Raw genomic sequence first — 15,566 nt, 5'->3', positions numbered from 1 at the left:
GAAAAAAAAAGTTATGTATCAATGAAATTTGGAAGTCCTCAAAGTCATCTAAGATTTTGAAGAACAAAGAGCGATTGAAGAGTTTTCAGATAGTGAACTGAATATCTGCAAGAAACAAATCAGAGGAGCTCAATACTGATGTAGAAGCACCTCCTTTTAAATAGTTAAAAAAAACAATGAAAAAAATGTTCCAATGACCAGGCCCTTGATAAAAGAAAAAGCATTTTGTATGCTTATTGGGTTAAAAAATGATTTCAACATAAAGCATTAAACATCTACAATCATATAAACAAAAAAGTGTCTTAATTAAATTTTAAACTTTTTTAAAATCTATTACATTTTATTATTAAACTAAATTATATCCTTTTTGAAACTAATATATAATCTCATAACAGATACAGAAAATATGCTGAGTGAAGAGAGATCAGTGTTTTTAAGGGAAGGAAAATTCATCTCTGCCCTCACGGGGGGACCGAGAGGAATTTCCCTTCCCTGAAAACACAGATATCTCTTCACTCAGCCAGTTTTCCATATCTGTTGCATTAACAGGGGAGAGTGATGTCATTCTACATATAATACATAATCTTATTTGTCAGTTTAATCTTTATTTAGTTTAAGAATACTTGAATTACTGAAAAATGTGTAAGGCGCATGTAATTGTTTCATTTCGCTTAAACACACCATTTTTCAAGTTAGTAAGGATATAATGAATAGTTTCACTTTTTCTTTCTGACTTCATTATAAGTGGGGGATGTACAACTCTATAATATCTAAATAAGTTGATATTCAGTCACCTTGCTGCATTACTTCAGCAACAAACCCTGATGACACAATGCTACTTTCTTTCTCCTGCTGTTGACCATCAGAGTTGGGCTGCTTTACAGATTCTGTCCCTGAGCTTCCCGAACTTTCTCGATGATGTACATCAACTTCTAAATCTGAAAAGTTAGGATTTTTTTCATCATGATTTACTGAGATGCATTCACACATTGATATTCATTTAAACAATGCCAAAAAATAGTGAGGCACATTTACAACTTCTGGTGTACTATAGCAATCAGTGGCAGATTAAAGTCGGCTGAGGCCCCGGGCGCAAAAGAAAATATAGGGTCCATTAAATTACAAAAAATTGTGGCATTTTGGTTTTTCGGGGCCCTTTAGAAGTCGGGCGCCCGGTGCGCCTGCCGTTAAATCCGCCTCTGCTAGCAATCTACATTAAGGTATTATAAGAAAGGGACTGATAATTCATGGTAACTAATAATACAGAAGGTGCATGGGCGGAGATACGGGGGGGGGGGGGTGCCCAGCATCAAAGGTGGAGTCGGAGTCGACTGATCTAATGTATATATCAATTGACATCATCATCATCTTGCCCCCCCAGCAATAATGACCGTGCCCCCCCCCCAGACTTCCAAGTCTATCTCCGCCTATGAGAAGGTGGTATAAAAATGGGCTGGGTGTTTAATGAGCTAATAGAATTCTCTGCCCAAAAGAAAAAGTCATGAAAATTTCACATTGTGGTAAGGAAGGTCCTAAACAGTCAAGTAATCTATGTCGTTTGTGTGATGACCAGACCAACTTAAACAGAATTGCAGCATGACATTAAGCATTGACAAGTGCATGGTTTGAACAACACGTGTTTCACTTACAAATTGAATGATGTCACTATCTCGGATGCCACTAGAGTCACTGATTTGAGAATTCTCATTGACAAGTGACTTAGGTTTTCTGAACATTGTTTAGTGGTAGTCAAAAAAGTGAATAGAATGCTTGGTTTCATTTTCAAGAAAGTCTCCTTACATTCGCTTAAAGTCATTCTTCCACTTTTCCAAGGCTTAGTTCGTGCTGCACTGGAGTGTTTTTGGAGACCATACCTACAGAGGGACATAGGCTCGGATGAGTGGGGGGCAGAGAAGAGCTACTCATGCTCTTGTTGGCACACAAGGCTTGAGCTATGAAGAAAGACTTGATTTCTTGAACATGTTTACATTGGATGAATGCAGGTGTTGGGGAGATATGATCAAAGTGTTCAAAATTTTCAATGGGATCGATAGGATGGACAGAGAATAATTAGTACAGTGTCAATCGACTGCTTTTACAAGGGGACACCAGATCGATTGATAAGGGGCAATTCTAGGTTATGGTGTGCCACAAGGAATTTTTTTCTAATAGGTTGTTAATAAATGGAATAGCTTACCCCCAGAGGTAGTGAATTCTAACACAATTGACATATTTAATAAGAAATATGATAAACATGTTGGGGTAAATCGAGAAGCTATCCATATTTAGAATAAGACAACCATAAGTTCTTTATGGGCATTGTATAATATTTTATCATGCATATAAATGTGTTTGTAATCACATTTTCAATTGGGTTGCTGTATTTTTGATACATATGACATCCATATTTGTTATGGGCATCTTTTTCCCAGCCACCTCCTTGGGAATTTTGCCTGTTGTAGCATTGTATTTGTACGTAAGTTTACACCTGACAAAGGTTTTTCAAAATGTTCCTTTGTTAAACTGCTCTGAGGAGCCATGGATAAGCAATGATGAAGGGAAAGAGAGTTGCAGGTGGAAAAAGTTTGAGAACTCCTGGGTTAGCCCATATTAAGACCATTTTTTTACATATTTTTTTAAATAACTTATTGGCTGTTTATAACATCTAAAAGTATTTTTTTAATTATATTTTATCATATTACATATTATCATAAAGAGATGCTACTCCACTCTAATTGGCCTTGGTTTTGGGACCTGAACTGTTGGCAGCACCTAGATCCTTCTAGAGTAAAAGTGAATCCCTCTTGAAGAAATTTAAAATTGTTTTTGACACTAATAATTAATTTTCAAAGACATATGCAATCCAGAGGTTCACTAAAAAAAGTTTAATTTACTAGTTTAACTAAGCTTGGTTACTTTCATTGTTAAATGTTCCACTGGTGGAGAATGCTGGCAAAACTGAGGAATAATACATGTAATAAATCTAAAACGAATTAAGATAGACCCATTATGAGTCTAAGTCAATTCCTCCTGCTCAACTTGTCACGGGACAATTCATCATGTTCAATTTGCCACAGCGTCAATTTGTCGTACTACAAACTCGTCACGGTACAAATTTGTCGCAGGCTCATTTGGTCGCGGTACAGATTTTTCGCAGACTCATTTCGTCACTGTACAAAGTTGTAGCAAAGTCATTTCGTCACGTCAAATTTGAATTGCTTTAAAATTGTATTATTATGTTTCATTTTTGTGTATAATTTGTAATTTTTTTGGTTTATTTGTTTTTTTTAATATTGACATGTCACAATGAATAACTTTTTGTAAGAGCCAACATGGCCCATGTGATCCTTGGTGTTTCCAACACTTGATGATGTGTAATTATGTCATAAATAACTAAATTAATTTTTAAAAAAAATTTCATGTTTTTTGCGATCTTATATAATAGGGTAGTTGCTTTAGGCATAAAAAATGGAAATAATTTTTTTTTCTCATTTATTGGAAATGTTCCCCCTTTCCATCTCTATTTTAATTTTTAACAAATGAAAGAAAGTATTCATTGAAGTCATTATCAAGGGACATTGGAATGTACACCAAGAGATAATAAATTGGGATCCAATAAATTTTTAAAATTTAATTTTCACCATATAAGCCGCATTTCTGTCGGGATTTCCATTTCTTGCAGTGAGGGGCGTTGGGGAGCTCACCCAAATAATAAATTGAGATCAAATAAATTTTTTAAATTTAATTTCCACCATATAAGCCGCATTTCCCACTTTTTGTCGGAATTTCCATTTCTCGCAGTGAGGGGCGTTGGGGCAGCACACCGAGATAATAAATTGGGATCAAATAAATTTTGAAAATTTAGTTTCCATCGTATAGGCCGCGCTTCCCGCTTTCTGTAGGGATTTCCATTTCTTGCAGCGAGGGGCATTGGGGGTGCACATCGAGATAATAAATTGCGACCAATGTGCCCCTAGCACGATTTCCGTAATTCACAGTTAAATGTATCCATGCAGAGAATATATCTTTAAGCAATTTTTTATCGACAATATATCTAAGTTTTATGTGTAACAGCTGCAAAAAGACTTATTTTCAAATTATTTTTTTGCAATGCAATGTACATTTCAAATCACTTTGTATTATCACACTGAAATAATATTCAAACACTCCGACCATAGGCACCAGAAACTGGGGGCTTATGCAATCTCCTCCTTACCAGCAACCAAATTTAATGATAATGAGGATTCTGATGAACAGATTCAACAACAACCCAGATGGCAAGAGTTTTGTTATCCAGGAATGTATCAGCAACAACCTGATTACTCTCAGAATTCAGATATTCAATCGTAACCAAGAAACAGCCAGGATGTACCAGTCACAGACCAACCTGATACTCAGTTTCAAAGGTCAACATGGCAATGCAGATTTCCATCATACAGGGTGGGCAAAAAGTCAGTAGAAACTTTAAAAATTTATAAAAACCAGAAAAATAACCAAAATAAAAACGGTTTGCAGGGTTAGCATCGCTAGGTCACAGGAATGTTTTTAAGACAGGAAAAAAAACTAAAAAAGCAGCCAATAGGTAGCACTGACCAGGGTTGGTAAAAAACCCGGTTTTTTTGGTTTTTTTATCATTCGAAAAGGAAAATTATAATACTTCTAAAAAAAAATTCTAACTTCAAATGATTAGTTAAAATAAAATTTTTTGGCTTATGGATGTAATAACTCTATTGCCAACTTAATTAATCTATAAATATTTTGTACATTGTAATAAAAAACAATTGTTCACAATTTTATATATTTCATTATAGCATTTTGAGCCAGTTTCAGCTGTTATTAATCGAATTTATAAATGCACTAATAATTTTATAAATTAAAAAAATATTATTTTTACTTTGGTGATTGAAAAAAAATGTAAATTATTTCAAATAAAAAATATATATGTTTATAAACCTGTTTTACCAGTAAATACACGCACACCTCTAACTACAAATAAGAAACTGAAGTGCCAATACAAGATTAAATCAAAAAGAATGTTTTGTTTGAATGTCAATCAACATCGGGTTTATTCACAAACAAAATGACAAATTAAAAATTAAATTGTTTGAGTTCAGCAGTTCTAGAATTTAAAAATCTCTTAACTGCCAATATTTCTTTAAGGAAATGTCTCATTTTGAAAACGCCATAGGCCTATGGTACATATGTATAATACACTTGTGTTTCAGATAAAGACATTTCCAAAGTGACAACTACATATTTTATAGATATGATACATTCTGAGAAAACCAAAAATTATTTAGACAAGTTTTTAGCTTTTTTCTGAATAAATGTATGAACAGTTTCAGCATAAAAATTTCATTCATGTTGAAATATTATATCAATTAAAAGCTTTAAACAAAAAAACAAGTTTTGATGCTTTCTCCAAGCCTAGCTTGTTTTGTATTTCGTATTTTTGATTGTACCAAACCAAATGTTGAAAACATTCTTTCAACGCTAGCAGAAGAAGCTTTTGCAGTGAGAAGCTGTTCTATTTCACTGAATACTTTGCTGTTGAACTCATTTATGTCTTTTTCCTGACTTTTCCACCATTCATAGGGTGTGACAGATTGTAATACACTATGCTCGAAAAAATATTCTTGAAAAGGTGATGTTTTTGCATGAAATTTCACTATCAATGGCATCATTGAGTTTATCGAATATTTTTGATTTACAAAACTCAAAGCATCCTTTTTTTCTTGCTCAGAGAGGTCTTGCTCTTTGTTTCTGGGATCCAACATGTATGCCAGAAAATGTGCAGGTGTAAGAGCCATTTTGTAGCGAGCATCTAGATGCTGTAGCACTTCTTTGTTTAAGTTTTTTTCTTTAAATTTCTTTCTTAAGTCTTTCTAAATATATACAGCATCAGCGATGTTACAATTATTTTTTTGGACTTCATCAAGGGTGACCGCAATAGGTTTTAGTTGTTGAAACATATCTTCAACATTTTTCTTCAAAACAAAATTTGACACTAGGTTTTGAATGTTTCTATCAATAACATGCCTATTTTCTTCACAAATTTTAAGCAGAGTGGGCCAACTTTTAAGGTAAAGCTCTAATGTATCTGCAAAAGAATTCCATCGAGTATCAGAAGGTACAGTTAGTTTAACAGTATTTACTTGTGATCTGTAACACGCATTTGCAAATTGGTTATTGCGAAAATATTTGACTATTTCTAATAACTGTTCTTTAACTCGAGGATATACAATATCATTTGCTAGCAAATTCAGTGCATGTGCTGAACAGCCATATGTTATTAAATCAAATTCATCATTTTTGCTTAACATGTCCCGCATTTTGGTGACATTTGCTGCATTATCTCTTACTACGGATTTGATGAAACATTGCATTTCAGATTGGCATTTTTTTTATGCTGGCTAGTGCCATTTCTTCCAGATTTGCAGCTGTGTGAGCTCTCCCAGTTGCGTCGATTGTATCAATCAGGTACACATCACCTACCTTGGTTGTGACAGTGATAAATATAACTGGTTCATTGTGTACATTAGACCATCCATCAAATCCAAGGCATACAGTTTCATTTTTAGGGCCGTAGCACACTTTTTTTTTTCTTCATCATAAATGGTATTCAAAAAATGCCCACCTATCTCATGTCTACTAGGAGGAATGTATCCTGGACGAAGCTGTTGCATTAATTTAACAAATTGTGGATGCTCAACACTGCGGAAAGATGTATTAGTGGCATACATGAATCGAGCTACTTGCTCATCCAAAACTCTTTTTTGGCTTGGAGTAGATCTCACAATATATGAATCTAAAGTTGCACATAATTTTTGTCTCTTAATTTGAGAATTTGAAACTTTGTCTTGGTTGGAACTGGAATAAAAGTTTGTTGCTGCCACTGCTGCATCAGAACTTTCTGCAGAAACTGACGATTGTTGGCTTGAGATGTCACCTAAAGAGTAAAAGTATAATTTTAATGCCTAACCAATATGAAGTGGCTATTTAAAAAAAAATTTGTTTGTTAGAGAAAATGACATTTTCTTTCCTAATAATACAGAACTAATTCTACTAGTTTGTTTTTCTCTTCATTGTTCTAATAAGATTAAATTTTTTGCATTTACTATTAATGTTTCCCTGAACTAAATTTATGAATAAACATATATGTTAGAATTTTGAAACTCTACAATTATTACAATTTTTGGACAGTCATGAATTCAATTTTGAATTTTAATGGTATAAGACCTGTAAGGTCATGCTGCATCAAAGAAGTGGTTGAAATGAAATTACAATGCCATTTGATGAAAAAAAAAGACAGTAATTTCTTGCATATAATCAATGGCAGTGTATTATCTCTTTTATCTGCCGATACAAATCTTATTACTCTGGGAAAAAAATATTATTACAATGTCTGCTGAAAAATACAATCTGCAAATGCAAATTCCCATTAATCAATAATAAAGTCTTAAGGAATGAGAGTGGTAGTTTGTCATGTTTTTATAGAAAAAAATATTTATTTTTCCATTTACATCCATATATGCCATCTATATCTATCTTTAAACAAATAAAAATAAATTGACAAATAATTAAAAAAATTAATTGACAAAATTAATTTTTTTTTTAAGATTTGTTCCATTCCATCCTCTCATAAAAAAAGAATTGCAGATAATATGTGGCAGCACATAATCCACATAAAAAATTCTAATGTTTAACATAATAATCTGTGAATTATACTCAAGAAAATATGGTGATGACTAGAATGAAATGTGTATTAAAAAAATAAAACTAATGTACAATATTAAAACAATATTAAAATACTGTAAAATATAAAACTATAACTCTTATGATAAAAAATAATGGCTCTGATTCAGTGATTGTAACCAAAAGCATGACTAAAAAAAAAGAAACATTAGAAATATAAGTGATCAATAGGCCTTGACGAAGTAGGTACTTGGGTTGACTTTCTCAATAAGAGAGATGATTGCAAAAACAACTTCGTATTATGGACAAGCAGGACTTATTATTTGCATTTTCTTCTAAAGGTTGAACATTGTTGGTTAATAATAGGCTTGATGGTGCACAATTTCTTATTCGCTTGGTCATTCCTGTGGTCCTGCTTGTACATTAATGCATCACTTCTCATATAATTGAAAAGTGGTTATTGGCAGGGACCAGAAGGTTACTGTCAATGTTAGAGGCTGCTCAAGCTGCTGCATTTGCTTTTCATTTTTCAGTACGCCAACTTGACATGACACCAATTACAATTTACATTTATCAAATACAACTGACAAGAACAACAAGGAAACTCTTCTAAATTTTTCATAATGGAAGTTTCAAACTTCAAGTCACAGTATGCTCAGTTGAATTTTACATGCTGAAGTAATTTGAGGATAAAAACTTGAACCAAATTATGTCAAGCTTTGTGTATTGTATACTTCACCCACAGACATCATTCTATGAACCACTGCTAAAACAGCATAATGGAATAATCTAAATTATTAGATATTAGGCCTGTATCTAGTTGAAAAAAATTAGGAACTTTAGCTAGTTCGATTGACAACAATAATTTGAATTTTCATCCTGAAACTAAACAATTTAAAACTGTTTTAAAACAATTTTTATATTAATGCTATAATTTTTTTCATCATTCAAATGTATATACAGCATTTTTAAACATTAATTCAGATGTGCTCATTATTCTTGTAAAATAATCAAAGTCAAGTGGTGAGTAGTTTTTAGGTAACTAAAAATATATAATTAATTTTATAGGAAGTGGGGGTGTTTGTTGAAATGATTTTATAGCTGTGTAAATATATATATATATATATAAAACATGAATGTTGATACTTATAAAATTAAGAGAACATTTCAAATTCAGTAATAATTTTTTTTTCAACTGAATAAAAAATTCAAGACACAGTTTTTATACATAAAGACTATGCAAATAATTATTAATAATAATTAATTATCAATGAGAAGATTGTATAAATCATTTGACTATAAATGCACAAAATCATAACTTACTTTCATTTTCAAATAAATCTTTGTTTCTTATACAGCTTGAAAGATGATTCTTCATTCTGCTAACTTGACCTTCTAAAACCTTTTCACAACTTTTGCATTTTGCTCTTATTCCTTTTCTTGATTCAATTTTTATTTCATCAAATGAGAGCCAGATTATATCTTTTTTTCTGCCAGTACTCGCCATATTCCTTTTATTTAATTTCAATATAGATATTCTAGTATGTATGTGTACTAAGAGAAGAATGGCTTCAGGTAAAAGAAAACATTTTGGATGTAAAAACTGAAAACATGTAAAATGACAAAAAAATCATCTACATCCTCCTGGTTATAGTGAAGCCAATTAAAGAAAGTACATGCTGCTTATGAAAAGGAAATGAATGTGTCTGCTTGGTGATGAACCACCCCACATTGGTCTTTGTCTTTCATGGGGCAGCTGGTGTCTTATTGGAATATGAGAGAAATTACTGCTACTTTTAATGCCAAATAAAACAAAAGTGTGGCTATGTGAGGCAACCCATATTCGTGGGCTTGCTTGATCTTACTAAGATAAAGCATGAAAATGTAACAGGGCTAGCATATGTAGTTAATATTAGCCACTTTAGCTACTTCTGTGACTAAAAATCTTTATTTGAAAAAAATATTTATACCATGTTGTAGAGATTTTTTTGAAAAAAACCTGGGTGGATTTTTTTAAAAAAACCATTTGGTTAAAAACAAATGGTTTAAACCAAACAACCCTGGCACTGACATACACAAATCAAAGAAAAGATAAGCAAACAACAAACAGGATGCCTCCAAAGCATTTATTACAGCAGTATGTGTTCCACATGACCACCACCAGACAGGAAAAAAACAAACAAAAAGCAGCTGATAGGTGGAGCTGGTACAAGCGACTCCAGTGGAAATATGCAAATGAGATGGTATAACCGTCTATATATATGGTATAATATATGTTTAAGACGATATAACCTTCTCATACATATATAAGAACTTGCGCTCCTAATCCACAAGCAGTTGACTGTTGTAAACCGTGTATGTGGACCTGCTGCACTCTCCCATTGCTGGATTTGTGACTCTCCTGCAATGTGTTATCCTGTGGTGGTGGTCATGTGGAACACATACTTCTGTAATAAATGATTTGGAGCATTCTGTTCGTTATTTGTGTAGCTTTTCTTTGACTTGTGTACGTCATCGCCACCTATCGGCTGTTTTTTGAGTTATTTTTTTTCCTGTCTTAAAAAAATTCCAAAGACCTAGAGAAGCTAACCCTGCAAACAGTTTTTCATTTCAGTTTATTTTCCAGTTTTTATGAATTTTTTAAGTTTCTACGGACGTTTTGCCCACCCTACCTGCAAGAGTATGTCACAAATTAACTGTTCAATCAAGTGTGGGAGAACTGTTGTATCTGGCAACAAAATGTAAAAACAGTAGTCAAGACTGTCCAGTTTGTGGGTTTATGTCCTGTGTCAACCTTCACACACACACAATCAGTCTCACCTCAGATAAAAAAAAAATATGTTTCTTTCTTTTCTCAACCAGGTTTCTGATCAAAAACATAACAATTTCATGAGATTTTTCTGTTTAAAGAACTAAGCAGTTAACTGTAATGTCAGAGTTGATCTCTTGGATGAAATGGCCATGCTTAGTCAACTTTTATATTTAATCAAGAACAAAAAAACTTATGTTTTAATGCTCAAATATGTTTACATAATTGTGTATGATTTGCACTTACCAAATCATGTTTTGTCCTCGTGCAGGTGGTCATGTAAGTCTCTCTCAGGATTTTTATCATTTTCTCATAGTCTGAAGGAGTGTCTTGATTAGGTACACTGAAGAGTTAATTTCCATTGCCATAATTTTTCGAAAGTTAATGCTATTTTGTGTTAATATGCTATCTCATGCAAATTATGTATAATGCTATGTGATTTTTATCAAATGTATATATCTGGATTATTTTCTTGATCTGAGGTGGATGGCATGCTCGTTACAACCCGTTTTCATAGTTGTCTTATTTATTTCCTTCATATAATTACCAACCGAGAGTTCACTTGCATCACATTTATTTCCCTCTTCAGCCACCCGTATCTCTCTCAGAGTTTGCCATGTTCAACTTCCATTCATGTAACAGCTGATTCATCAGAAAATTCCAGACCCCACTAGACTGGTTGTTTCATTGATGTTTCTATGTGGCTACTATAGTTGATGTTTCTACTGGCTAGGTGACCATCATAACCAAACCAGTAGAAATGGTGGTCCGTTCCTCAACAATCAGCTGAAAGGTTTGCTGCCACCCAATACTGTAAAGTTCATTCAAGTTGTCTGAGGAGGCAATGTATATTATAGACCTCTGAGAACTGTCCTTGTCTGGTGTACAGTGATAACTGCTTTGATTGAATTTGACATTTTTAACAAAGTTAACTTGCGTTCAATTGAAGTTCATTAATATTATTTTCTTTGTTTGAAAAACTTAATGAATTAGAAGTTTTAATGACAGTGCAATAAAGACACTTGCAATATACAAATGCTGGTCAATTTCACAAACCAACAAATTTTTTACAATCTGGTCTTGAAAAATACTTGTTTTCAATGTCTTTTCCCATTTACAAACTATAGTGAAACCTTGATATAAAGATACTCTGTGGACCAAGAAAAAATATATCCTGCAGAGGAATTATAGTTATATTGAGAGACAGCAGTTTAACCTTAGAGTATAGAATTTCCAAACAAGACTTAAAAAGATATCGTTGTAGCAAGGTTTCCACTGTAATTGTTAAAATTTGTTCCAGTTAATGAAAACAAGCATTAGCTGTATAACTTGAATGAAATAAAAAGTGATGTAAATTATTCATATTTAAAATCAAAATAAATTTTACCTATTGTACTTCCACAAGGCTTAACATCCAATTCTGAATTGATTAGGCGGCTCAGCAACTCCATGGAGTCTACATGCTGAGAAACACTTTGTTTATGTGGACCTTCTGCAAATGAATTTCTGGAGCTGCATTGGACTGGGGGTGTTTCACCTTCTCTACGAGCATTCAGAACTGTCATTTCAATGTTTTCAGGGTCCCTGGAAAGAAAACAAAACATGCTAAATCTTAACATATTTCTTAATGAACAATTTTCAATTTCAAGTATGAGGCAACACATACTGCATAGCCAAAAGTCAGTGACCACTTTGGATTTTAGACATTTTTTTGATATTCTAGAAAAACACCTGAATTGTCTTCCTTTACACATTGTGAAATTTTCTTCAAGTTTCATAAAATTTGATTGAAAACCTGTCATGTTATAAGCTAACAACATGCAAAAAAAATTGAGAATTTTTGAAAGAAACATATCTTCATGAATATACATATAAGCATCCCCCACCCAGGCCATACTTAGATGAACCCATGAATTGAGATGACCCTCGTTTTATGGGCGTTACTGCTGGAATGTAGTCACATTTTTTCACACTATTTCTTCACATTTGAATTTTTTCATGGCTTTCTGTGGCCTCCTGTCATGAATTTTCACCTATGCTCCCCCCCCCCCCAGAATATCTCAGGAACATGAGCAAGAGGGTGAGACATTTTGCTACTTCATCAGAGGCTCAAAAATCGTTTTTTGACTGGAACATTGAATGAGTTCTCATGTGCTGAGAAAAGACTTTTTCCCCATTTTAAAGAAACAGCCAATAAGAAATAGGCTAGAAAGGAACCAATCAAGCAGGGATGCCAGAATATATCTGCTTGTGTTGCACCAGCAATATCAATCACTTGAATGGTATTGCTGAGCAACACCATTTAAATTCAGCCCCAATAGATAATTTCTAATTTAAAGTGCCCTTCCAAATATGACTAAAAAATATTTAAAATTCTAAATATCAATCCTAATTTATTTGGCATTAGTTTTGCCCCAAAAAACATACTAACAAGAGTAAAAAACCCGCTACTTTTGGCTGGTATACTGGCCCGCAAAAAGACATTTTTCAATGCAGATCTTGCTCATCATTTCTATTCAAAAATGGCCAGTGTCTACTTATCTCCCTCTTTATCTCCAGGGGGTTTTTTTTGAGCAGGGGTGACACTTTGCATTGTATTTTCTTTCCATTTCCTGGAAACGCCCCCCCCCCACCCCAACATATCTTTGCAATGGGTTGCTCAAATTCTTTTTGAAGCAGAGTGCTTTTTTATCGCTTTTATTATTATGGCAATCGCAATTAAGTGGCAGCCCCACTTCTTTGGAATGGCCATTGTCTAGCAGCCCAGCCTACAGTAATCGAAACACAAATTGGGCTCTACATGAAATGACCAGATTGTATGGAAGAGGTGTCGAGTGTCTTCATAAAAAATATAAGGGGGGAAATAAAACTGTTGTACTTTGGGAACACACACATGTTCTCTTTTATTACTCATCCATCACTGAGAACCCCAGAAATGTCACCGCCAAATACTTCTCCACAACTAAACAATTAAAAAGAACGATGCTCCAGGCCAGTCTTCCAAAAACCTTTTTTATTCCACCAGCCTGCGAATTCAGTGGTGACCATATGGTGGAAAAAAACTATAGTTCAGAAATTGCTTGTTGTTAAACCCATGTTCCCACATGTTTGATAAATTTTAAGCTTCCTGGTGATCCCCCTCCCTGTGAATTTTCTCTGGCCAATGACAAGCAGTTTTGAGATAGGTTAGAAAAGATGATCATATTTTTACTTGCCTTTGCTTAAGATATGCACATTTTCATAACCATATGATATATACATATTCGCAACCAGTGTTTATTAAGCCCCGTTCACATGTGCAAGATTGGGGGTCACTTTGGTGATAATTACCAGCACGGCAACTTTATACTAGGAGGCAGTTTACTTAGACTACGGGCAATTCCAAACAAGATTTGAAAAAAAATATCATGGAAGAGGGATTTATCGGGTACAGAATATCGTTGAAGTGAGGTTTCATAAAAAAAAATTAAAAAAAAGCCCATCTTTCTTGGGGTGGATTGGTGGTGGACACTGACCTTCTCTCCCATAATCCTTTGCGCCGCGAAAACTTCTGCAAGCTCCTTCATCAGCCATCTTGAATCAAACACTTCCGTTCAACCCACGTAACCAGTGACGACTTTCGGAAAGAAGAGGGGGATTACCGGCATAAACTAAACATCATGTGAATGGTTTATAGCGAAAATCCCCGTTACTGGGAACTTTCTGGGATGTTTTATTGCACATGTGAACAGGGCTTTATTGGTAATTAGCTATTATGGGAAGTTCTCATGCAGAGCAGAGAAGAGAAGTACAGTCGAATTCCGTTATAACGAACTCCAAGAGACTGGAGAAATCACTTCGTTATAAAGGAATTTCAGGTTGTTTGCATTGTTCCTAAGCATACTTATTTGAGGGATTAAAAAAGTGTTCGTTAAAACAAGATTTTTGCTATAACGGCATTCGTTAAAACAGGATTTGACTGTAATTATAAAAGGCATATCATCATTGATGAAGGGGAGAAAATTTTATACCTCATGTACAACTTTTTCTATTGTATTATCAACTTTGTAATAGTGTGTATTCTGTCTCTCATACCCAGGGATACTGTCTCATACCAACAATATTTTTTTATGAAACCTCACTTCCACGATATTCTTTACCCCAATATAAGTCCCTCTTCCATGATATTTTTTTTCAAATCTTGTTTGGAATTGCCCGTAGTCTAAGTAAACTGCCTCCTAGTATAACGGTAATCCCTCTACAGTAGTGGTTCTTAATTTCGCTCTGAAAATTGTGGTAAGGGGATTTCTTTTCAATACAATTTGAGCATTTTTAAAATTGGAACCATTTCTTTATGACGAATGCTTGATAAGATAAGGACTGTGTTAGGACTTCAAAAAAACCCCATATATTGTTGTACCAGCTGGAATCAATAAGTAAAGAACATTGAAACTGTATCCCAAATTTTGAAAAAGTTATAAAACAGTAACTTTTTTTAGTTTAGCTTTAGAATTAATTGAGAAAAAAAAGCCAAAAATACACTCATGTCCATAAATTGAGGATAATGCCAGCTCCGGCAAATAAAGGTTCAGAAACAAAACAAACGTTACTTATTCATAAAGCCCATTTATTAAACAAAAGATAAAGAACAAAAACGATGGTGTATGTATGATACCATTCATAAAAACTACGATTTTAGCTCCCTGGAGCAATTGTAAAAAATATCTCCTTTACAAAAACTTACTATTACATGGTCGGTATGATGGTTAATACATTGTATGTCTCCCATGCGATGAAATACAGTCCGGACAACGCCTAGGCATGCTGAGTATCAAATTATCGATCTGATCTTGGGGAAGATCACTCCACTCAGCAAGCAATGCTCTCCGAAGTTCCGGTACACATGTATGAGGTGGTTGACAGGCTGCAACTCGTCAGCCAAGCATGTCCCACACATGCTCTATCGGATTCAAGTCAGGTGAGAATGCTGGCCATTCCATACAGGTTATATCCTCAGATTCAAGGCATTCGTTTACGATGTTTGCTTGGTGAGGACGGGCGTTGTCATCCATAAACACAAATT

The 15,566-nt window shown here is 33.9% G+C and overlaps 1 protein-coding gene across 1 annotated transcript in view; it reads right to left on the bottom strand.

Annotated features, from left to right (window-relative positions):
- pcx (pecanex) overlaps positions 1-15,566 on the bottom strand; it is a 359,123-nt gene that overhangs the window by 286,650 nt on the left and 56,907 nt on the right. The window contains exons 3-4 of the mRNA XM_089247188.1: positions 11,892-12,088; positions 795-938 (exon numbers count right to left, since the gene is read on the bottom strand). Coding sequence (XP_089103314.1) covers positions 795-938; positions 11,892-12,088 — 341 coding nt within the window. The remainder of the gene's footprint in view (positions 1-794; positions 939-11,891; positions 12,089-15,566) is intronic.

This window comes from Pholcus phalangioides, unplaced genomic scaffold (assembly GCF_987345545.1).
Source record: "Pholcus phalangioides strain wild (caught in Gottingen) unplaced genomic scaffold, Ppha-v1.0 ptg000017l_1, whole genome shotgun sequence".
Taxonomy (NCBI): domain Eukaryota; kingdom Metazoa; phylum Arthropoda; class Arachnida; order Araneae; family Pholcidae; genus Pholcus; species Pholcus phalangioides.
The sequence above is the reverse complement of the archived record's forward strand: the minus strand, read 5'-3'. Positions and strand labels throughout refer to the sequence as shown.